The sequence below is a fragment of the Crocodylus porosus genome, unplaced genomic scaffold (genome assembly GCF_001723895.1).
Source record: "Crocodylus porosus isolate Cpor-Errol unplaced genomic scaffold, CroPor_comp1, whole genome shotgun sequence".
NCBI classification, from domain to species: Eukaryota; Metazoa; Chordata; order Crocodylia; family Crocodylidae; genus Crocodylus; species Crocodylus porosus.
In genome coordinates, this window is record NW_017728920.1 from 17,703,092 (window position 1) to 17,725,842 (window position 22,751).

Genomic DNA, 22,751 nt, shown 5'->3' on the forward strand with positions numbered 1-22,751 from the left:
TTTGAACAGGGTGCTTTTTACCTCCTCATCCAAGTCACTGATGAAGATGTTGAACAGTGCAGGCCCGAGGACTGAGCCCTGCAGAACCCCACTGCCCACATCCCTCCAGGTCAAAAATGACCCATCCACTACCACTCTCTGGATGCGGCCCTCCAGCCAGTTGGTGACCCATTTAACTGTGTAGCTTTCAACACCACAGTCCCCCAGTTTCTTAATGAGAACAGGGTAAGAGACAGTGTCGAAGGCCTTCCGAAAGTCCAGAAAAACTATGTCCACTGCTACCCCTGCATCTAAGGATTTGGTGACCTGGTCGTAGAAGGCCATCAGGTTAGTCTGACAGGACCTGCCTGTAATGAACCCATGTTGGTTGCCCTTAAGCATAATCTCCCCTGCTGGCCCCTCATGGACATATGCCAGGATAATTCTCTCAAAAAGCTTACCCAGGATTGAGGTAAGACTAACTGGCCTATAGTTTCCCAGGTCCTCCTTCCTCCTCTTTTTGAAGATGGGAACCACATTGGCCCTCTTCATATCCTCTAGCACCTCACCAGAGCACCTGAGTACCCATAAAGCCATGCCAGGTGTCCCGCAATGACCTCTGCTAATTCCCTCAGCGCTCTGGGGTGGAGATCATCAGGACCAGCTGATTTAAATACATCCAGTCCCTCCAGAAGTTCCCTAACTAGATTCTTCCTGACCCTTGGCCTAGGTGTGCGTCCCCTGGGGCCTGAGGGGGACCCGGTGGGGGGGCTGATCTTGTCCCTGCTCAGGAAAATGGATGCAAAGAAGTCATTAAATAGGTTAGCTTTGTTTTCTGGTGTGACGACCAAATTTCCTAGCGTGTCTTGCAGGGGCCCCACGTTACCCGGTACCTTCTTTTTACCCACTATGTATTTAAAAAATGACTTCTTGTTGTCCTTGAGCCAGGAAGCTAGTCCCAGTTCCATCTCCGCCTTGGCCTTCCTGACTGCCTCCCTGCATCCCCAAGCAACCACAGTATAATCCTTCCTGGTGATGGCCCCTCCCTTCCATTGGATGGATGCCCCCCTTTTAGCTAGAAGACATTCCCGGATGCTTTTGGGGAGCCATAGGGGCTTTTGTGCCTTCCTGTGGGAGTTGCATTATTTGTGAGAAATCAGATGATGTGTATCTGTTAAAAGCTTCCAAAATTGTGCAAGTCCCTCATCATCTGCAAATTCACACTGGAAACATTCCCTGTTTTCTTGTTTTAAAACACCGTCACCCTATCAAGAAGGGAAAATCTACATAAAATAACCAACCACACAATTTACATAATAAATAGAGCAAACTATTTGATACAACATCACAGTCAGTAAGTATCTAATTTATGAAAAAGGATTAATTTAGGAACAATTTACTAACAAATTTGTGCAGACTTACTTTTCTGTTTTTGCATATTTGTACCAATAGTTGGACTAGCTCCAGCTGTAAGTACTGTAACACCATATTACACCATTTCTTCACTCAGCCCCATTATTTTATGGGATGTGGTAAGTTTCTATGTTTGTTATATATAAATATCTCCAATAAAACTCATGGGAACTACTTGTGCCTCTTAGGAAGGGCTAGGGCAGGAATTTTCAATCTTTTTTTAATGAGTGCACTCTTTCTGCCTCAAAGTTTCAGCTCATGTACCCCTTTATATCTTTTCCTTGTTTTAAAAGAGTGGGGGGGTGTTAAAATTGAGGCCCTCATGGTGAGGGAGGGCTGGGGCTGGGGCTGGGGCAGGAGGAGAAGCAGGCACTGCACAGCCAGGGTGGAGTGTGGGATGGAGCCACAAGGGCAGCTTGTCTGGGGGGGATGCGGGGAGGGGTGGCAGGGAAATGTGGTCCCAGATTTTTGCATGGGGCAAGGCAGCTGCTGCTGCAAGCTGGACTCTACACCCTGCTGCTGCTGCCCCAAGAGCCATGCAATGCCATGTCCCTCCTACCACCGGGTGGGCAGGGGAAAGACACACACATACATACAAACACACAAAGATGCAGACACAACACACACAGATGCAGACACACACAGACACACACATGGACTCACTGCCCCCCCAGCAGGTAAGTGTGTGGGAGAAGGGGTGGGGCAAGGGAAAGGGAAGTGGCTGCGGAGGGGGGGGGGAGATGGACATCCCCACAGTGGGATGCCATGGTGAATGAGGCTCAGGCCAGGCTGGGTCCTGGGACAGTGGGAGCCTGGTGGCACATCCAGAGGCTGTCAAGGGAGTGGCTGGGGTCAGGGTGACTGCTGGAGCCCTGCTGCCTTGCAAGGATAGTGGTTGCAGTGCCAAAGGCACCCCACTGGGCTAGCAGGCCCAGGAGAAGATTAATCAGGCACTAATTCAATTTATAATAGCCACTTTCAGGCATCTGCACAAGCATTTGCCATCACTGTCACAGCCTTCACACACCACGCTGCCATCTCCACCATGCCTTGTGCCACATTCCCATGGCCAGTTGCACATGCGGCTCCACCAGCTGTTGACTGGTCTTGCACCCAGGCAATCATGTGCTGCTGGGGGCAGGCAGAGGACACACTCCCTCTCCTCCTTCCCCTGCTATTCAGAGCCTCATGGCTCTGTTGTAAGGGGGTAGAGGCCAATCAGGAGAGTGAGCTGGGGTTTGGAGGTGGGGAGGCACTGCAGTGTGCTGTGTGTAGCTGGTGACACCCAGTGCATCCCTCCCCCTCCCCAGGGGAGACACCGCTGCTGCACCCCAGGGCACACTGCATGCTAACCCACCCATGCATACACCCTACAACCTTTTAAAGTATCCCTGGGTGTATGTGTATCCACAGTTGACAGCCCCTGAGTTAGGGAAAGTTAGGAATATAATAGAGTCCACTGAATACAGTAGTTATCTCAGGTACAACAACTTAAAACAGTGGTTCCCAACTTTTTTTTGCTGTAACTCTAAATCTGGGTTGTGATTCCTGCCCCATGCCCCCGCCACCAACTCACTCATGCCCAGTGGTGCCAGCAGAGCCCAGGGCATGCTGGGATAATAGGGGGCAGCAGTGGTGAAAACCATGTGGACTGTGCACTGGGAGAGCCCCGCAGGTGGGAGAGATAGAGCAAGGGGCTGATCTGGGACCCTTGCGTTGCAACCCAAGGTTGGGAGCCACTGACTTAAAATGCACAGAAAGTAACAAAATTTGATGTGAAACAAATATCTTTGAATAGTTATCTGCTGCATGCAAAGTATGTACTTCAGAAAATATTATTTACCTTATGTCTTTTATTTCCAAGGTCTCACTAGTGAATTCAAGTATATCTGCTGCAGTTCCCACAAACATAAGAAGCAGCTGCGACAACTGATCACGGGTGATTTCACCACCAATAGGAAGAAGCCATCTCCCAATTATTAGAAGTAGTAGAAAAGTCTGGTGAAGTCCTAGAATCCATGCACTTTCACACACTGTGGAGAGCTGACTGACAAGAACCTTAGCCTATTTAAAGAACAAAACAAAGAAAAAAATGCTTTAACTACAGGCAACCCCGCTTAATGCTCTTAATTGATTCTGGAAAAACTGAGTGTTAAGCAGAACCGAATGCTAAGTGAAAATCATTTCCCCATAGGAATGAATGTAACTAGACATAATTGGTTGCCATCTCTTCTCATTGCCACCAGCTCAGGCCTGGTGCTCCTGCTGCCCCGCCCTGGGCCCACCAGGGTAAGGAGCTCTTGCAGGAAAGAACTACCTACAGGTGTTAGATGGTCTGGGCTGCTGCCTGCAAGATTAGTAGAGCTAGGGGGTACACAATAATAAAAGAGAACTTTACCTCCTTAAAGAGGCAGAGTGTGGCCAGCATTATTATTCTTATATTGCAGCCCATGCGGCTTGTTCTTCTGTTGTCTTTTATACTGGTGGACAAGAAAGAGGCTAATAGGGTAGGAGGAGGCCTCATTGGGGCACACACTTATGTCGGGCCCAGCACTAGGGGGGTGCAGTCACAGGGACTGCAGAGCCAAGTACCAAAGGGGTGCAGTTGCAGGAGCCAGGGGCCCAGTGACAACAGGAGGCCAAGTTAGGACAAAACTTTATCAGTGAGATAATATTTATATACCACCTGCAAGACATAGGGCATGGTAAAGGGGAAGTTTTGGAGCCACTCATCTAGCCCAAAAGGCTTGAGGTATTCCATGAAGCACCAACTTAGAGCCAGGGGTCCAAAATCTGACCACTCACGTAGGTTCCTAACTAAGATACAGGACCTCCATCTAACCCAGGAGGTGCACAGCCCCACCAGGGGAGACTCCTTGTTGGGCCTGGGCCTGGCCAGGCCTGGTGAGGGGTCTGCTGGTGCTTGACCACCTGGGTGGCAGCGAATTCACCATCCAGCACGAGGTTGCAAAGGCCTGCAGCAAGGCAGCAGCCCTGGACTTCAGGAGGGTGGACTTCAATGAGGTAAGGAGAATAGTTGGGAAGGCACTGAGGTCCTGGAGGGGTGGGGACCTGGATGTCCAAGAAGAGTGGTCATTCCTTAAGGAGATGATCCTCTAGGCCCAAAGGGAGGTAATCCCAAAACAGATCAAAGGGGTCAAGAGGGCACAAAAGCCCCCATGGTTCACCAAAAGCATACGGGAATGTCTCCTAGCTAAAAGGGAGGCATACACCCAATGGAAGGGAGGGGACATCACCGGGGGGACTATACTTCGGTTGCTTGGGGTGTAGGGTGGCGGTCAGGAAGACCAAGGCAGAGATGGAACTGGGACTAGCTACCCGGATCAAGGACAACAAGAAGTCCTTTTTTAAATACATAGGGGTAAAAACAAGGTACCGGGTAATGTGAGGCCTCTGCAAGACACACTAGGAAATCTGATCATCACACCAGATGACAAAGCTAACCTATTTAACAATTTCTTTGCATCCATTTTCCTGAGTAGGCACCGGGTCACCCCTTCCCCGTCGGGTCCCCCGCAGGCCACAGGGGAGGTGCACCCAGGCCTAGGATTAGTGAGGATCTAGTCAGGGAACTTATGGAGGGAATGGATGTATTTAAATCAGCTGGTCCTGATGATCTCCATCCCAGAGTGCTGAGGGAATTAGCAGAGGTCATTGCGGGACACCTGGCATGGCTTTATGAGCATTCGTGGCACTCTGGTGAGGTGCCAGAGGACTGGAAAAGGGCCAATGTGGTTCCCATTTTCAAAAAAGGGAGGAAGGAGGACCCAGGAAACTATAGGCCAACTAGTCTTACCTGAATCCTGGGTAAGCTTTTTGAGAGAATTATCATGGTGCATGTCCATGAGGGGCCAGCAGAGGAGATTATGCTTAAGGGCAACCAACATGGGTTCATTAGAGGCAGGTTCTGTCAAACCAACCTGGTGGCCTTCTACGACCAGGTCACAAAATCCTTAAATGCAGGGGTAGCAGTGGAGGTAGTCTTTCTGGACTTTTGGAAGGCCTTCGACACTGTCTCTCACCCCATTCTCATTAAAAAACTAGGGGTCTGAGGCATCAACACCTACACAGTCGATTGGCTCACTAACTGGCTGGAGGGCTGCACCTAGAGAGTGGTGGTGGATGGATCTTTTTCGACCTGGAGGGATGTGAGGGTTCGGTCCTCGGGCCTGCACTGTTCAACATCTTCATCAGTGACTTGGAAGAGGGGGTAAAAAGCACCTTGTTCAAATTCGCAGATGACACTAAGATGTGGGGGGAAGTGGGATGCTAGAAGCGAGGAATAGGCTGCAATCAGACCTAGACAACTTACAGGGGTGGGAGGATGAGAACAGGATGGGTTTCAACACTGACACGTGTGAGGTACTGCAACTGGGGAGGAAGAACCAGCAGCATACCTACAGGCTGGGGAACTCCCTTCTTGTTAGGAGAGGCAGAGAAGGTTCTTGGAGTCATTATTGATGCCAAATTGAACATGGGCCGACAGTGTAGGGACGTGGTCAGGAAAGCCAACCGCACCTTGTCATGCATCCACAGATGCATCTCAAGCAGGTCCAAAGAGGTGATACTCCCCCTCTATGTGGCATTGGTCAGGCTGCAGCTGGAGTACTGCATCCAGTTCTGGACAACATGGAGAGGGTCCAGAGGAGGGCCACTTGCATGATCGGGGGCAGCAGGGCAGGCCCTATGAGGAGAGACTCAGGGACCTGAACCTGTTCAGCCTCCATAAGAGAAGGCTGAGGGGGGATCTAGTGGCCTGTTACAAACTAGTCAGGGGGGGCCGGGAGGCACTGGGGAAGTCCCTGTTCCCCCGAGCACTACCAGGAGTGACCAGGAATAATGGTCACAAGCTGGCAGAGGGTAGATTTAGGCTAGATATCAGGAGGCACTACTTGACTGTCAGGGCTGCTAGGGTCTGGAACCAACTTCCAAGCGAAGTGGTGCTGGCTCCTACCCTGGGGGTCTTTAAGAGGAGGCTAGATGAACACCTTGTTAGGGTTGTTTGACCCCAGTACTTTTTCCTGCCAAGGCAGGGGGGTCGGACTTGGTGATCTGCTCAGGTCCCTTCTGGCCCTGCCAACTAAGGAACTATGTAACTCGCAGGGTTCAGTGGAGTCCAAAGGACTGTGACCATGCAGAAACTTGTGGGCAGCCTCCCCATTATTTATTTATACCAAGAAGACATGGCGGGTGAGAAAAGAGATGCCAACAGGGCAGAACTGACACGGTCATGGAGCCCTTGGGGCTTCGTGGCCATCCCTGGGGACCCCGCACTGTGACAACTACTCTTTGCAGCTTAAAACCTATTGAACCGCATCTTGTCACATTTAGGGAAGAAAAAAATTCTGTCAAACTAAGATTTCTATCAACAAGTTTTATTGCCCAGCACTGTACATCAGTGTCTTTTGATAAGTGTGATTACTTGGAAAGATATCTTTTTTGTGTCCACTATGATAGAATTTACCAAATAGACCCAGTTATTTCTTATCATATGCCCCTTTCTAATCATAAGGGAGAGGATGGGGATATAAAATAGGGAAAAGTATTCCACCAGCTTCATTAGGTCATGATCTGCTGCGTCACTTCTGTTATTCTCTTTGGATTGATTGAAGTCTTCTCTGTGGCTGATATTCTGCAGCTTTTGTTCATATCCATTATTGCAAAACTGCAATAAAACAAAACATCAGACGTGAAATACACCATGTGGAGGTAGGTGATTTCTGGGCAGACACCTCTTCCTCCCTTCTGGCATTTTAACTCCAATCTTTCAGTCTTGTGCTTTAGCCACACTTGCAGTATATCCTTGCAGCAACTTCTTATTTACTGCTTGCTAGCTTGAATTTTACAATTTAAGGAAAAAACAGCTAATCTTAACAGCACCATCTATTTTTTTAAGCCTATTCAAGAAACACCACTTCATTCCCAGAGGACTAAACATCTACAAGTCTCTGACTACAACTCCAAGTATGCTTCGCAACTATGCAGGAAAACTTCAGAAAAGCTTAGAAATCATCTCCTTCACATAAACTACTTCAAAAGTAATCAGCTGAAGAAGGAAAACAATATATGTTACAACAACCTAAAAGAGAGAAATCCGGATATCTTCCCAAACATTATACAATGCATACAAAAAGACTACCAAAATTTTTTACAACATCCATCCAACCAAAAAGAAGAAATGGAACCAAGTACTACAGAAACAACTTTCCAAGCCACAAAACAACCCTCAGAGAAACAACATCAATACCGTACAACAGTCCAACCTCATACTTGATGAAACAGAAGGAATTAATCAATCCTCAAATATTATCAATCTCTCCACACACACTTACCAAAACTGAAAAATCTGTCCCCTCCAAAGATCTTAATTTCTACCCTGAAAAATGCCTGAACAAGATACTACAATGTGGACAACTAGATTTTTTTCTAACACCTGTGTATGAAGGAATATTTCCACATCAACAAAAATATTAATGCCAAAAAAGCCCTCAGATTGTACACCTTAAGGTGAACAAAATCCAAACCTTGACCACTATATTGACTGCTTCAGAGAATGAATATAGAATTAAATATTCAACAACAAACACCACTATATCAACCTCTCCCTCCCAGAAACAAGGGCCATAAAATCTCTAAGATCCAACCACCATATAGAAATTAAACATAGGCACTAACCATGCAGCCAGGAACAGTCCAAATCACCTCATAAAGGACTACAAGGCTCTGGGGGCCAAGCTGAAGGAGACAGGGGCACAGGTGGTCTTCTCATCTGTCCTCCCAGTGAGCAGACGTGGACGACGCCATGAGACCTGCATCAGGGAGGTCAACTTGTGGCTTCAGAGCTGGTGTTATGAGATGGACTTTGGCTTTTTGGACTATGACCCATACTTCCAAACAAGAGACATGCTTGGGTGGGATGGGCTTCATCTCTTCCGCAAAGGTAAGCATGTGTTCTCTTTCAGGTTGGCTGATCTCCTCTGGTGGGCTTTAAACTAGGTTCCTTGGGGGAAGGGGAGGACAAGGCCAGAGGGATCCATGGAATACTAAACAATGAGATACCCACAAGATCAGCCTAGTTAAGTATCAAAGAACCTATTAGACAGCAGTGTAAGGGCATTCCAGGGGCAGCCACCAGGGGAATTAAGTGTATGTATACAAATGCCAGGAGCATGGGAGAGAAGCATAAGGATCTAGAACTCTTGCTTGAGAGCAATAACTTTGACCTAGTGGGACTAACTGAAACCTGGTGGGACTCTACTCACGACTGGGTGGTAGGAATAGAGGGCTATATGTTGTACAGGAGAGATAAAGGAGGGAAAAAGGAGGGGGTGTTTGCTCTCTATGTCAAAGAACAGTACACATCTTCCCTAATCAAATTGGGATCAGAGAATGGACAAGCAGAGACTCTGTGGGTTAGGATCCAAGGGGGCTGGGGGGAAAGGGACCTGGTGTGGGGGGGAGTTACTACAGGCCTCTGCATCAGGAGTATGGGGTAGACGGGGAATTTTACAGGCAGTTCTCAGAGGCTGTGCAGTCTAGAGACATGGTAGTCATGGGGGATCTTAACTACCCAGACATATGCTGGGAGGAACAGTCAGCTAGATCTAACCACACATGCAGGTCCTTAACCTGTATTCAGGACCTCCACCTAACACAAGCGGTAAGGAGTCCCAGGAAGGGTAACGCCTTGCTCGACCCGGTGTTGGCCACAGGGGATGACCTGGTGGGGGACCTACAGATTCAAGGTAACCTACAGGACAGCAATCACCAAATGATAAAATTCACTATCCAGAGAAAGACAGACACTATACCTAGCAGGACACAGGTGCTAAATTTGAAAAAGGTTGACTTTAATAGGCTCAGGGGATTGGTTGGCAGGGTACTAGGAAGCAAGAGCCTAGATGCTTTGGGGGTCCAGGATGGGTAGTCATTCTTCAAAGATACCATTCTTTGGGCTCAGAGTGAGACAATCCTGTGGCAGAGGAAGCGGGGAAAAGGGGCCAGGAAGCCCCTTTGGCTAACCAGGGTAATCCAGGATACCTTAAGAGCAAAAAAAGAAGCACACAGGAAGTGGAAGCAGGGGGTAGCTAGCGAGGAGGAGTACACTTCCTTGGCCCGCCCCTGCAGGGAGTCAGTGAGGAAGGCCAAGGAAGCTCTAGAACTCAAGCTAGCGGCAGGGATTAAGAACAATTAAAAGTATTTCTTTAGGTACGTTGGGAGCAAAAAAAGGGCGAAGGATAGCATAGAACCCCTACAGGACAGCCAGGGAGGCTTAGTGATGGATAGCAGGGACAAGGCAGAGCTCTTCAATGGGTTTTTTGCCTCTGTCTTCTTAAATTGGAATCTAGAAGAACCCTCAATATGCTTCACGGACACCAACAAGGGGAACATCAGCTGACCAATGGTCAGTGCCAACATGGTAAAAGGACACTTGGAGGGACTGGACATGTTCAAATAACTGGGACTGGGGGGACTCCACCCATGGGTATTGAAGGAATTTGCGAGTGTCATAGCAGAACCACTAGCAAGGATATATGAGCACTCATGGTGCTTGGGTCAGGTCTTGGAGGATTGGAAGAGGGACAATGTCATCCCAATCTTTAAGAAGGGGAGGAAGGAGGATCCAGGGAACTATAGACCAGTTAGCCTTACCTCTATCTCTGGGAAAATCCTTGAAAAAATTATCAAGGAACACATCTGTGGGAGCCCGCTGACTAATGTGATGTGGTGGGGTAACCAACATGGGTTTATAGTAGGCACCCTGACTAACCTAGTTTCTTTTTATGATAAGGCCACTAAATGTTTAGATGTAGGAGTTCAGGTGGATGTTATCAATCTGGACTTCAAAATGGCCACTGACACGGTATCCCATACCATCCTTATAAATAACCTGAGGAGATTTGCCTTGGATGATTATACAGTACATTGGGTAGCAAACTGGCTCAAGGGTCACACTCAGAGAGTAGTGGCGGATGGGTCAGTGTCAACCTGGAAAGATGTGTGCAGTGGAGTTCCTCAGTGCTCAGTTCTGGGGCCGGCACTGTTCAACATCTTCATCAGAGATCTGGATTAAGGGGTGGGAAGCACCCTGTCCAAATTCATGTATGACACAAAAATATGGGGTGAAGCTAACACCCTGGAGAGGAGGAACCAGATCCAGGCTGACCTAGACAGGGTGGGGAAGTGGGAAGAGAGCAACAGGATGCAATTCAATAAGGACAAGTGCAAGGTGCTGCATCTAGAGATCTGCATCTAGAGAACTGCCATCATACCTATAGGCTGGGAGAAGACCTTCTCAGCACTACCGAGGCAGAAAGAAATCTTGGAGTCACTGTTGACTCCTGGATGAACATGAGTTGTCAATGTGATGAAGTAGCTGGCAGAGCCAATTGCACCATGTTGTGCATCCATAGGTTCTTCACAAACAGGTCCAGGGCAGTGATTCTTCCTCTCTATGCAGCACTGGTCAGGTCACAGCTGGAGTACTGTGTCCAGTTCTGGATGCCACAGTTCAAGCAGGAGGTGGACAGGATGTGCCTGGAGAGGGTCCAGAGAAGAGGCACTCATCTGATTGGAGGCCTGCAGGGAAGGCCCTGTGAGGGAAGGCTAAGGGACCTTAACCTCTTCAGCCTTGCCAAGAGAAGGCTGAGGGGGGACCTTTGGCGGTGTACAAGTTCATAAGGGGAGAGCAACATGAAGTAGGCAATGTTTACCAGGGCCCCCCCTGGAACAACAGGGAACAATAACCATAAGCTACTGAAGTGCAGGTTTAGACTGGACATTAGAAAAAAGTTCTTCATGGTCAGGGTTGCCAGAATCTGGAATGGGCTTCCAAAGGAGGTGGTGCTTGCCCCATCCTTGTGGATCTTCAAGAGGAGACTGGATAGGCACCTGGCTGGGATTACATGATCCCAGGTTTGGTGACCCTTTTCTTGCCTGCCAGGGACAGGGGGTAGGACTAGATGGCCCACTGAAGTCCTTTCTGACCCTAGAATCTATGAATCTACAAAAAAACAGCAGATAAAGGAGGAGCTATAATTATTCTTCACCATGAAGACTCATAAAAGAAGTCAACAGACAACTCTCTGACACTACCTACTATGAAAAACTAGAGGAAGATTCTTTTCACCTCAAAAGTAAAACCCACCATTACATCACTTCCACCTGAACTACAAGAAAACCTTCAGACCCTAATCCCTCCACTACCCAATCCAGGTACATTTTACATGCTTTATAAGATCCACAAACAAGGGAACCCCAGTAAATCTATAATTTCCAACCATGGAACTCTAACTGAAGTTTTCATCAAATCCATCCTAAAGCCTCCTGTCACCCAAAGACCAAGTTTTATCCAAGATACAACAAACTTTCTGTGAAAACTCAAAAACACTGACCCCCTTCCCAGCAATACCCTCCTAACCATCGTGGATGTCAACAGCTTATATACCAACATCCCAGACCAGATAGCATCTGAGCCTGGCTCATCTCTACAAGAGTAAGATTACAATTCAGAGTACAGATGTCAAGATATTACTGAACTTTTACATTTCGCCCTCACATACAACAACTTCAGTTTTAACTACCAACACTTCTTCCAGACCATGGGCACAGCAATGGGCACCAAAATGGCCTCACAATATGCCAACCTGAAAGAAGAATTCTTTAAGAACTGCACCATCAAATCCATGCTATACTTGAGATATATAGATGATGTCTTCATCATTTGGACTGAAAACCTAGTTTCTGAATGATTTCCATCACAATTTCAACAATCATCACCTCACCATCAGACTCTCTCTTGAATACTCTAACATCATGATCAATTTCTAAAATGGTAAAATACAAACCACCATATGCACAAAACCCATGGACCAACTCAGAACCCGCAATCTCCCTAAACCAGGGGCAGGCAATTATTTCAGGTGGAGGGACACTTACCTAGTTTTGGCAAGCTGTTGAAGGCCCCGTGGGTAGCCCAGCCCCTTAACAGGTGCCCCGTCCCCTGGTCACCATCTTGGGACCAATGTCCCAATGTCTTGGGACCAATGTCCCAGGGCCAGCACCAGTAGGATGCAGGCTGGCAGGGGTCTGTGGAGCCAGGCTGGGCTGCACCAGGAGGGAGAGGGGGGAGCTGGCTCAGCTCCATAAAGACCCTACTAGCAGGGACCTTTTACCCCTGTCATCCAGCTCTGGGCCCTGCTGGTGCTGCCCCTGAGATACTGGCATGGGCCCCATGTTCCCATGCCCACTTATTCCCAGTGCCCCCCCAGCCCTGCAGTACAGGCAGGGGGCATTGTACAGCCGTGACCCCATTCTTCCTGGCAGGGAAGGAGCTGCTGCGGAGCATGGAGAAAAGCAACCCCTTGCCTGCCTCGTGGCCAGTGCTCCCTGCTGCAGCTGCTTGCAGCCCACGTAGGGCTGTCCTGAACAGGCACAGGCAGCCCTATGTGGGCAGGGAGCAGCAGTATTGTGGGGTGTGGCCATGGGGTGGGGGAGGGGCTGCTTTTCCCATGCTCAGCACCAGGTTGTAACCTGGCCCTGTGCCAGCTCTGGACTGTGCATGGAGGCAGAAGCTGAAGCCCCCACACTTGCCGCACCAGGCAGTGTTTGGTGCTGCTGCTGCTGTTGCTGCTGCTTGGCTGGGGCTCACACGCTGGACAGCCCAGAGGCAGCAGTGGCAGCCTCACGTCAGCACGAGCTCTGGGTGGACAACGGCAGCAAATGCTGCCCAGCACGGCAAGTGGGGGGGCTGCAGCTTCTGACACTGTGGCACAGCCCTGACGGGTGAGCCTGGAGCCAGTGCAGGGCCAGGTTACAAGCTGGTACTGAGCTCATGGGAAAAGTGGCCCCTCGCCTGCCCCATGGCTGGTGCCCCATACTGCAGCTGCTCACAACCTGCGTGGGGCTGCCTGTGCCTGCTCAAGACAGCCCCGCATGGGTTGCAAGTGGCTGCAGCAGGGAGCACTGGCCACAGGGTGGGGGGTGGGGCCACTTTTCCCCATGCTCCATACCAACTCCTTCCCTGCCCTTCCCCCTCCCCCTTACCTGAGCTTCCTGTGCCTGGGCAGCCACTTGGTCCCAGGCCAGAAGCCCCTGCTGCAGCTTCCAGCTGGGGGGCGGGGCCAGGTGGGTCCTGCTGTTGCAGGAGCCTGTTGAGGATTCCCCTGGGTCCTACTGCTCCTGTATCCTGTCATTTTTGAGAGGAACCAAGGACAGATACATTTTAATTTTCAAAAAAATTTTAGGGGCCCCACAGGCTGGATAGAATGGCTTTGCAGGCTGGATCTGGCCCACAGGCCATATTTTGCCCACCCCTGCCCTAAACACACCAAAAAAGCTATAATTTACAGACAAGCTCTCCAATACCAGCAAATTTCCACTGAGAAGAATACCTCCAGTTGTCATTTCACAAATCTCAAAAGGGCTTTCACCCAGCAAGGACGCTCCTCCAGAGAGGTAGATTGCAATTTTGAAAGAGCCACCAAGGTAGCATGCAAAGAATTGCTGCAGTACAAAAAGAAAATCCCCACAAACTGCACACCATTAGTTAAGACATACCATCCTTCCTTGGAACCTGTATAGAAAATCCTCAAACAACTGCCACCCATACTAGAAGAAGACCCAATTCTTAAAGAGATCTTTCTAGAACCACCCATCCTAGCCTGTAAAAAAGCAACAAACCTTGCTAATCTCATCACCAGAAGCAAACTTCCTATGACCCAGACCACACCAAATGGAACCAGACCATGCCAGGACAAGAAATGTAAAACCTGCCAAAACGTCTCCACCAATCCCACAATAATGACACCCCACAACAGAAACATCACCGTTCCTGGACCTTACACCTGCACCTACAGAAATGTAATGTATCTTGTCTAATGCATCAAATGCCCAGACAGAAAATACCTAGGAGAAATCAAGCAACAACTGCGTGCCAGAATTAATGTAGCTGTTCAGTGAACCGAAGAACTATTAAAGAAAATTATCCAACTACCTGTGAATCACTCCCTCTCTGATCTCTGAGTTATAATCCTCAAAGCGAACTTAAAATACCTTTTGTACATGTGCCTATGAAATTCGCTTCATAAATCTATTGGTTACAAAAAATCATGGACTGAATATAGAGACTGGATTTATGACACATTACAAGCTGCATGACATCTAATACACCAGGTAATCTGCGTTTTAGCTGATGACCTGCATTCCTTCATGCTTTTCCCTCACTCCTCTCCCCCTGCCATCTCTACTCTGTCTTCCAAACTTCCACTCATTTACATCTTCACAGACATCTGTTTACCCTAGCTTTTTTCTACCTGGGAGACCTCAGAACAGCATCAGTGCCTGTTTTCCATACTGGGGAAGCCAACGCATGGTGGCAGAATCTTAGAGGGAGTGGTGATTTATGGGTGTCTGCAGTCCTTTTCAGTAAAATGGAAGCTTTTTTCTAAGATACCTGCCCAATGAAATTTTCCCTAACCCTGGTCAGAGGCCTAACAGAAATATTCCCTTCTGTGGGGACCAATGTGATAGGTAGTCCATGTGCTGCTGTGAATTTCATCTACCATATCAGCTCTTGCTTACTGAGTCCAGTTTTAGAGTGAAACATCTGCCAAGTTTTGATTTTACTCTGTATATCCAGTCTGTTTGCAGCTTCATAAAGCATTCTTGCAGACTTTCTCTGACCAAAACGTAATGGGTAGTGGGCCTGTACATGATCATGGTGACAACTATATTCTAATCTGGGGACAGACTTGACCTATATGTTTTAGAGGAGGGATTATTTCAAGGCACCTGTTTCTTATCTGGTACTATCTGGGAGAATTTTATTCTAAGTATTCTGGTCATTTTATTTCTCCTTTTCCTATCAGCTTCTTCAGAAAAATGAAAAAATAGACTATTTCTTTTTGTTGAGAGACCATTTTTATCTTATAAGCAAACTAAATGTAATATATGAGATGTCAGGAATAATTAAGATACACATATGCTGCCATTTATCTCCTTAGAGAAGAACAGCATATATTTGAACTCTCATTGAGTGCAAAAGATAAGAAAAGTAATGAAGGTAAAAACCATAAAGCCATTGAATGTCGGTGAACACATCTTCCTTGAATAGGGTAGCTTATATTTATATATTATTACAGAGCAGCAAACTAATGCTCAGTGGCTTTTATCCAGCACGGGCCCTGCAGCAGACTATTTTAAAATCTTCCTCACAGCTCCTGAGACTTTTTCCTGTTCCTGTTTCTGACAGACCAAATGATTTACATCCCATCTAGCCACTTCTCTCCCCAGTATCCCATTATTCTATAAATTAGTTCAAGGGACAATTTTCTGCACCTATTAGAATGTTTCTAGAGTGTGCTAAGAAACTGTATGCAGCACAATGGATACCAGCAAATAGACAATGCATTCGAGCAAATGCTTGTATTTCAGATTCTACTTTTTCACTTTAGAATGGAGAATAAGTGAAGTATCTCAGATACTACTGTGTGCAGCACCTGTGGAAAAAGCTGACTTTTGATTGTAATTGCTGTAAATAAAAGGAACACCTTCCTCTATAATCTGGAATCTTGGGAAAAAGTGTGTTTGTGCATTTGTGAATGTATGTGTCTTAATAGTAGAGCCTTTAAGGTTAGATGCTGGAGTTACTAAGAGCTGTGTTTGTGTGGATGAATTATCTACTACTCTCGTTACAATTATGGAAGTAGCTAAAAATGTCCCCAACATCGACGAAATAGCCATTATAGCAGACATTGCTGAGCACCACACAAAAGGAAAACTTGGGAGCAAAGACATCATTTGGCAGGCAACAAAGAATATGTCTCTTCTCACATGGTGGGAGGGATACTGTAACACCTGGCTGTTGTCCAGGATTGCTCTAAGGAGCCTAAGTATTCCACCAACAGCACCTTCTTGTGAATGAAACTGGAAGGCTTTCAGCTCAACCAAGACAAAGAGGAATAGACTAACAGATTAATGCATTGTACTGCTAAACTTGCTTCTATTTCTCAAAATTTCTTACTTCTGGAGAATGAGTCAGAAGCACAATTCATGAAAAAGATGCTGTGTGATGACAAGTTGCCCTTGCCCATAGACTCATTGGTAAAAACATCCCTTTTCAAAAGAGAATGTGGTTCAAGTAGTTCTGAATCATGTTGTTCTCAAGTCGATTCTGAAATGGAACTAATAAGTCGTGCAAGTGATTCTATAGATACTGACAGTGAAACTGGAGGTGCTGCAATGACCTCAGTGGAAGAGAGTTAAACTCTGTTGGAAGTTGATGAGTGGGCAACCATGGCATATCATTCACAGTTCTTTGGGTGTGCTAAAATTAGTGTCAGCAGTTTTCAGTTCCTTCATTTTTTTCTTAAATTTAAACAAACAATGTAAGGTAAGTACATGCTATTGTGAATTGTCTTTACATTTTTACAAGTATTCTAATAAAAACAATTTATTTCCACATAAAGATTTGAATTTGTTTGAATATAACATTTAAACCACAGTGAGTGTGCTGTATTCAGTTTTTTTCCTAATCAAATATTTCAGGTCAAATACTTGTGGCTATTGGGACATTACTATATATAATTCAAATAAACATGCTAAATCAGATCACACTCTATTTAGGGCATTGGAAAATTTTCCAGAAAACCCACATCTCTGGGGACAAGACCCTGAAAAAACTGCAACAATGATAACCCCCCAAACTGGACCTCTTATATGGGAGTTATAATAGGAAAACCCCCACACAGCAGTTTGTCGGTTTAGCTGCACAGTTTTGCTTGCAGGACCCAGAACTGGCCATCAGCCTAATACCTGGCATCACCATTGTTCCACTAAGTAGATCAAAGAAGTAAGAAGAAGATAGAAATGGTAGCTATTGTTTCCCTAGCCTGTGGAGCAAACTGTATAAACTGTCCTCATGCTCCACCACCATCACATGGCACTTTGCACCTGGCCTTGTACCATCTACACCAGTCCAGAAGAGCAGCAACAGTCCAGTGGCACACTGATGGTGGTGGGGGGGAGAGGGGGCCCCGGGCCCTGGCCTGGTGGGGTTGCCAGCCGGGCCCTTCAGAGTCCTTATCGCACATGTTACTAGGGCTGGCCTGTCCTTTCAGGGAGACCTGTGGTCGTTGATGGCAGCTGCGAGAGCTGGTGGTGGCAGCTGCATTTGTTGTGTTACCCACCTACCTGCCCTGTGCGTTGGATGTTTAGTTACCTGTTCCAGCCAGAATTTTGGCTGCCACCCCTCCCTACCTGTCCGGTGTGCCGGGACTTTAATTTCTTTCTTGGCCGAAACAGGTAACCAAACAGGACCAGGGTGGGAAACTAAGTTTTGCTATGAGAGGGATGGGTGGTGGGGGGGATGGAGGGGGAGGGGGCACAAATACACACATTGGCCTCTGGTGCCAGACACCCACAGTACATCACTGCACAAGTCCCTAGGAGCCAGGCATAGATGCAGTATGAGACCTGGCCCTCTTATTTCTTGTTGCTTCCAGCATAAGATGTGGAAGAAAGAAGCAGCAGTCCCCACTAGTTGAAGGAAAGGGGAAGGGAATGTTTATAACCTTCTCAGTTGTCCCCAGTTAAGCTCTCTCTCCTCCAGGCTTAGAAGTTGTCTCTGTTGCTCCTTGATCCCATCAAAGCTGTACTATGGCTGGCAAGGAAGTCCACTGTTGTGCTAGGGCTGAATGCTTTCTGATTTGGGTTCCTTTTAAAGCTACTTGTGTTTTAATATAGGCTTTTCTCCTTCTGCTAGGCTGTTTCTTAAGCATTTGGTCTGAATTGCTCTCCTTAGGGTGGGGACAATGTCCTTTCTGACTATGTGGGCAAATAGCAGAAAACCATATTTGCAAACTTATTAATTTAATTAAAACTCTTGCTTAGATCTACTTCTGCTTGTACCTTGGTTTGGTTTGTTTCTCTTGAATATTTATTACACTTGAGTTTGTTCATTTGAAAGTCTTGAGGAGTGCCCTTAATTTTACACAGCACATATGCATGTGAATGGGTGTATTTGTGAAAACTGTATTTTCCCAGCCAATCTATACATTATACACATGCAATTACTTAGTGGGAATATGACAAGAAAAACTGAATAAGTTTCTTAGGCTGCCAATAAATGAGGCTTACATGTTGCTTTGCTGTTCAGTCAAGAAGCAACTCGATAATTCTTGAATATTGGCTCTGTGAACACAGCTAAATAAAGTTCTTTGCTATGCAAAAAAAGGACAGGAAAAGACTTTAAGTATCCTAATAGTTTCTGTGCCAACTTGTGTTTTGTGTTTCTCTTCCTGAAGTGAGATTGGACTTCTCAATAATTGCTTCACATGTTCCTCATTAATCATTAAGGCTAAGGATTGAAGTTACACATAAACCAGTTTAAGTGATTGGAAACTGGTTGAAACTTTTAACAGAACAGAAGTTCAGTGTACATAAACCACTTTCAAAATGGCCAAAACCAGTTAAAAATAAACCTGGATAGATGTAGTATCAGATTTAACTAATTTAGATCAAACTGGTTTATGGAACTTCTGTCCCAGATCACTTCCTGGTTCAAATTTAACTCACAGTCCCCCAGCATCCCAGAATGCTCTGCAGTCCTGGGCTGTGCTGTCTGCTCCAGCAGAGCAGGGACTGCCCCACCCTTCTTCTCCCTAGCCTGCTTCTTGCCTGTGCCTGTTAGCCCATAGGGACAGGGGAAGGGTGGAACAGACCCCTAGACTGCCCTAGATTGGGTCTACATAGTGTGTGAGGGGGAGGGAAAGCTCCCATGGTGGGGGGTTTCACCCCTCCACAGCTCTCCTCTAGCCAGGGGCAACCCGTGGAGCTGAGGGAATTCCCTACCTCCCTCTCCCCTGCACAGCTCCTTTCCTTAGCTACTGCCACAGGAGAAAGGGCAAGCAGCTACACAACTTAGGCAAGCACCTGCATTGGAGGGAAAGAATTTCTCTCCACTCCCTGAAACGGCCCTGGGCTATCTCTGAGCCTTACAATGGCTGAAGCAAGCAGCTGTGGGGTTTGGGAGGAGAAGAATTTCCCTCAGCTCCCTGGGGCTCCCCAGGCTGGAGGACCTTAGGCTGGGGTGGGAGGAAGCCTTCAGAGGTGAGGGCTCCCTGATACCTCCATGCTGGATTGTATGGGCAAGCATCCAGCCCGAAGGGCTTCTTCTCCCTCCATCCTGTGGCAGTGGCTGAAGCAATCAGCAGCTGGAGAGGGGGAAGGGGGGAATTATCCTCAGCATCCCAGGGCTGCCTGGGCTGGGAACCCAAGGTGGGGGAAACCCCCTGAGATGGAGGCTCCCTCAAGGTGGGTCAGCACCTGGACAGGTGCTCCTCAACCCCCTGTGGGGGGATAGCATGGGGTTGGGAGCATGTGCTAGGGAGCCAATCAGGGATGGCCCCACTTGGCTGGGTTTGCTATTGCCAGAGAGCTGGGGGATGTGCTCTAGCACCCCTCACCTAATGGCCTGGGTCAGTGCAAGCCTCCCCCTGCCTTTCCCAATTGAAAACTGAGTGGCAGTTCATTTAGTTATCAGTTCAAGATATGCAGTTTAAAAGAAGCTGTGTAGATTTAATCAGTTCTGCCTTAGGCTTTTTGACTGTCTGTACTTAGCCCAAGTCATTCAATTAAGAAACAAAAACTATACCATTTGACTTATGTGACCATTTACACAGCTCAGATTACAGAGTTGAACACTCAAATGACCAATATTGTGAGAATTCCCATTTTGACTATGGATGTGCAAATAAAAATCAAGAATCAAATTCTGTATTTACTCAAATATAAGATGATCCTGAATATAAGATAATTAGATTCTATATATGGAAAAATATAAATGTTATAGAATCTAATTAATGGAGCTTTGCCTTGAAATAGTTTCTCTCCCACTGCCACAGCAAGGAAAATAAATCTGGTGGGGGGCAGGACAGGTGATCCCTTCTCCCCCCTAACTTCTTTCCCCTGCAGCCCTCCCCCACTTCTAACTGTCAGACCCTGCTCTTTCTGAGCACATGTAATGGAGGGGTAAATCTGAAAATGCTACCTTTAAAATAGACATGCCCGTAATAATTTGCATATAGACAAATTACTACAGGTACCCATAAACTTAGTTCATCTAGAATTGATGCATTTTACCTTTTTTTTGGAAACAGCTTCAGGTTTTTGCACAGGTGCACCATAAAAGACTTTTATGCAGCACTTCTATACCTACTTACATACAGCACAAACTTAAAAAAAAAAAAATTTTAAGGAAAATTTTTCATGCCCCAGGTCAAACTAGTCAGATCAGTTCTGAATCCTTTGAATCATTTAAAAACTTCATGTGGCCCTACTACTGGCAGGTATCCTCCACCCCAGACTTTTCATCCTGGGATTTCAGATACTTCCAGATCTTTTGGCAGTGTCACAGGAGCACTGAGGTGCCCTGTTCCTAAGTAGTGGAGAAAGGTAGCTGCCAATCTCCAGGGCAGCTCAGGTGCTGGTTGCTGTGGCAACCAGGTGGGTCATGTGACCATAAGGGGGCAGGGCTGGGCCTTTATAAACAGCCCAGGCCGGAGCCTAGAGGGTAGTTCCTTTCTGGCAGGAGCAGGAGCAGGAGCAGGAGCAGGAGCAGGAGCAGGAGCAGGAGCAGGAGCAGGAGCAGGAGCAGGAGCAGATAGTTGCAGCATGACCACCTGAGCGGCTACGGCATAGTTAGAGAGCCAGGGAAGCATAGGCTGTATGTTATAAGCCAGAAGGCTTCTGGTTGTTATGTTGCGGCCGTTTGGCTCATGGTTTAGTTATCGTTAGACTGGAGGACCGGGTGAGGCTGTAGGGGCATGAGGAGGCCTCACGGGATCTCCCCAGTTATGTGGGGGTTCCCGGTGCCCTGTGTGGGCAACAGAGTGGTGCCTAGGGTGGTACAGCTATTCAGTGCTGAGGCGGCACAGCAGGTAGCCCTGGGTGAATGATAGTGAGAAGCCTGAGCAGGGCCGAGGACCCCGCTCAAGGGGCCGAGCACTAGAGTGAAGCCTGTAGGGACTCATGTTGGGCTCCAGGTGTGGAAGCCACATGAGTGGAAGCCTAGGGTGGGTGCTGTAAAGACGATTAGCCTGGTGAGGGCAATCCAGGGGCTATTTAAGGCCCGGAGAAGGTGCCGAGAAGCCATAGGAGTGGGTACGTGTTGAAGAGAGGCCCCAGGCAGGGCTCGTACAGTATAAAGCCACCCCAAGGGGGGGCATGTATTATTGACAGTCACCCCAAGATGGGTGGGTTCTAAAAGGTGTTCCAGAGGGCTTCTACAACAATAGGAATCCCAAGGAAGCAGAGGGGCCAGGCAAGGCTCCGGCCGCCTGAGCCGAACTGGACTCACATGATTGATGGGACCCAGTGGGCCTAGAGGGGCCAGGTAAGGCTTAGGTTGCCTGAGCCTAATTTGACAATCATTATTGACAGGACCCAGAAGGGCCAGAGGGGCCAGGTAAGGCTCAGGCCGCCTGAGCCCAATTGATACAGATAATGAATACAAATAACTAATACAGATTGCGGAGGGGCACCAGAGAAGGGCTCTAGTTGTGGTCCAAGCCCAGGGGCGCCAGGTAGAGTGCAGAAGGTTAAGGACCGGATAACGTCTAGGAAGAGCTGTGAGGCTTGGGGCGTGCTAAAGGAGGCACGCATTGCCCATAAGGCAGGGGTGCATTGAGGCACTGCACTCGGAATGGGGAATAGTATTAGTGAGGTGTCCAGGGCGATAAGAGGCAGCCTCCCATATTGAACCTTATAACATCAAAGATGTGGTGGGTGAGTAGAGGGTGCTGGATTGCCTGATTGACACAGCAGGGGGCGCTAGTGAGATCATGGCCGCTCCTAGGCCCCACCCGTGACAGGCAGGCATCCTATGTGCAACCCCAGAAGTTTGGGGTTCAGATGCCCCCAAATTTCACTTGCCCTCAGCTGTATGGCAGCAGGAGCAAGTTAGGGAGATGTCTCCCATTTCCATAAGGTCACATCTAGCTGAGATCCTCCCACTGGAAGCTGGCCAGTGGGAAGCTCTCATAGGAAGGCTCTCATAGGAAGTCCTGACTGCAAATAGACAAGGGGTGAAGTCTCCACTTCACAAAGCCATTAAGGCACCTACTTGGTCAGGGTACTTCCCCCTGCCACCTTCATGATCATGGCATTTCCCCTGCCAGGTAGTACAAACTTTTTTCTTTTTTTCCTTTGAAGGAAACATATTTGTGTTCCAAGTCAAATAAGGCAAATCATTTCCAAAGCTGTGAGTCATTCAAGAACCAAATGTAGCCTTACTACCAGCAAACATCTTCCACCCCTGCCTGGGGCTTCAGATGCTTCCA

General features: G+C 47.6%; 1 protein-coding gene across 1 annotated transcript in view; it reads right to left on the reverse strand.

The window, feature by feature from the left end:
* Positions 1-22,751, reverse strand: part of TMEM26 (transmembrane protein 26) — a 46,358-nt gene that overhangs the window by 7,926 nt on the left and 15,681 nt on the right. Inside the window, exons 3-4 of the mRNA XM_019538633.1 lie at positions 6,965-7,078; positions 3,236-3,456 (exon numbers count right to left, since the gene is read on the reverse strand). Coding sequence (XP_019394178.1) covers positions 3,236-3,456; positions 6,965-7,078 — 335 coding nt within the window. The remainder of the gene's footprint in view (positions 1-3,235; positions 3,457-6,964; positions 7,079-22,751) is intronic.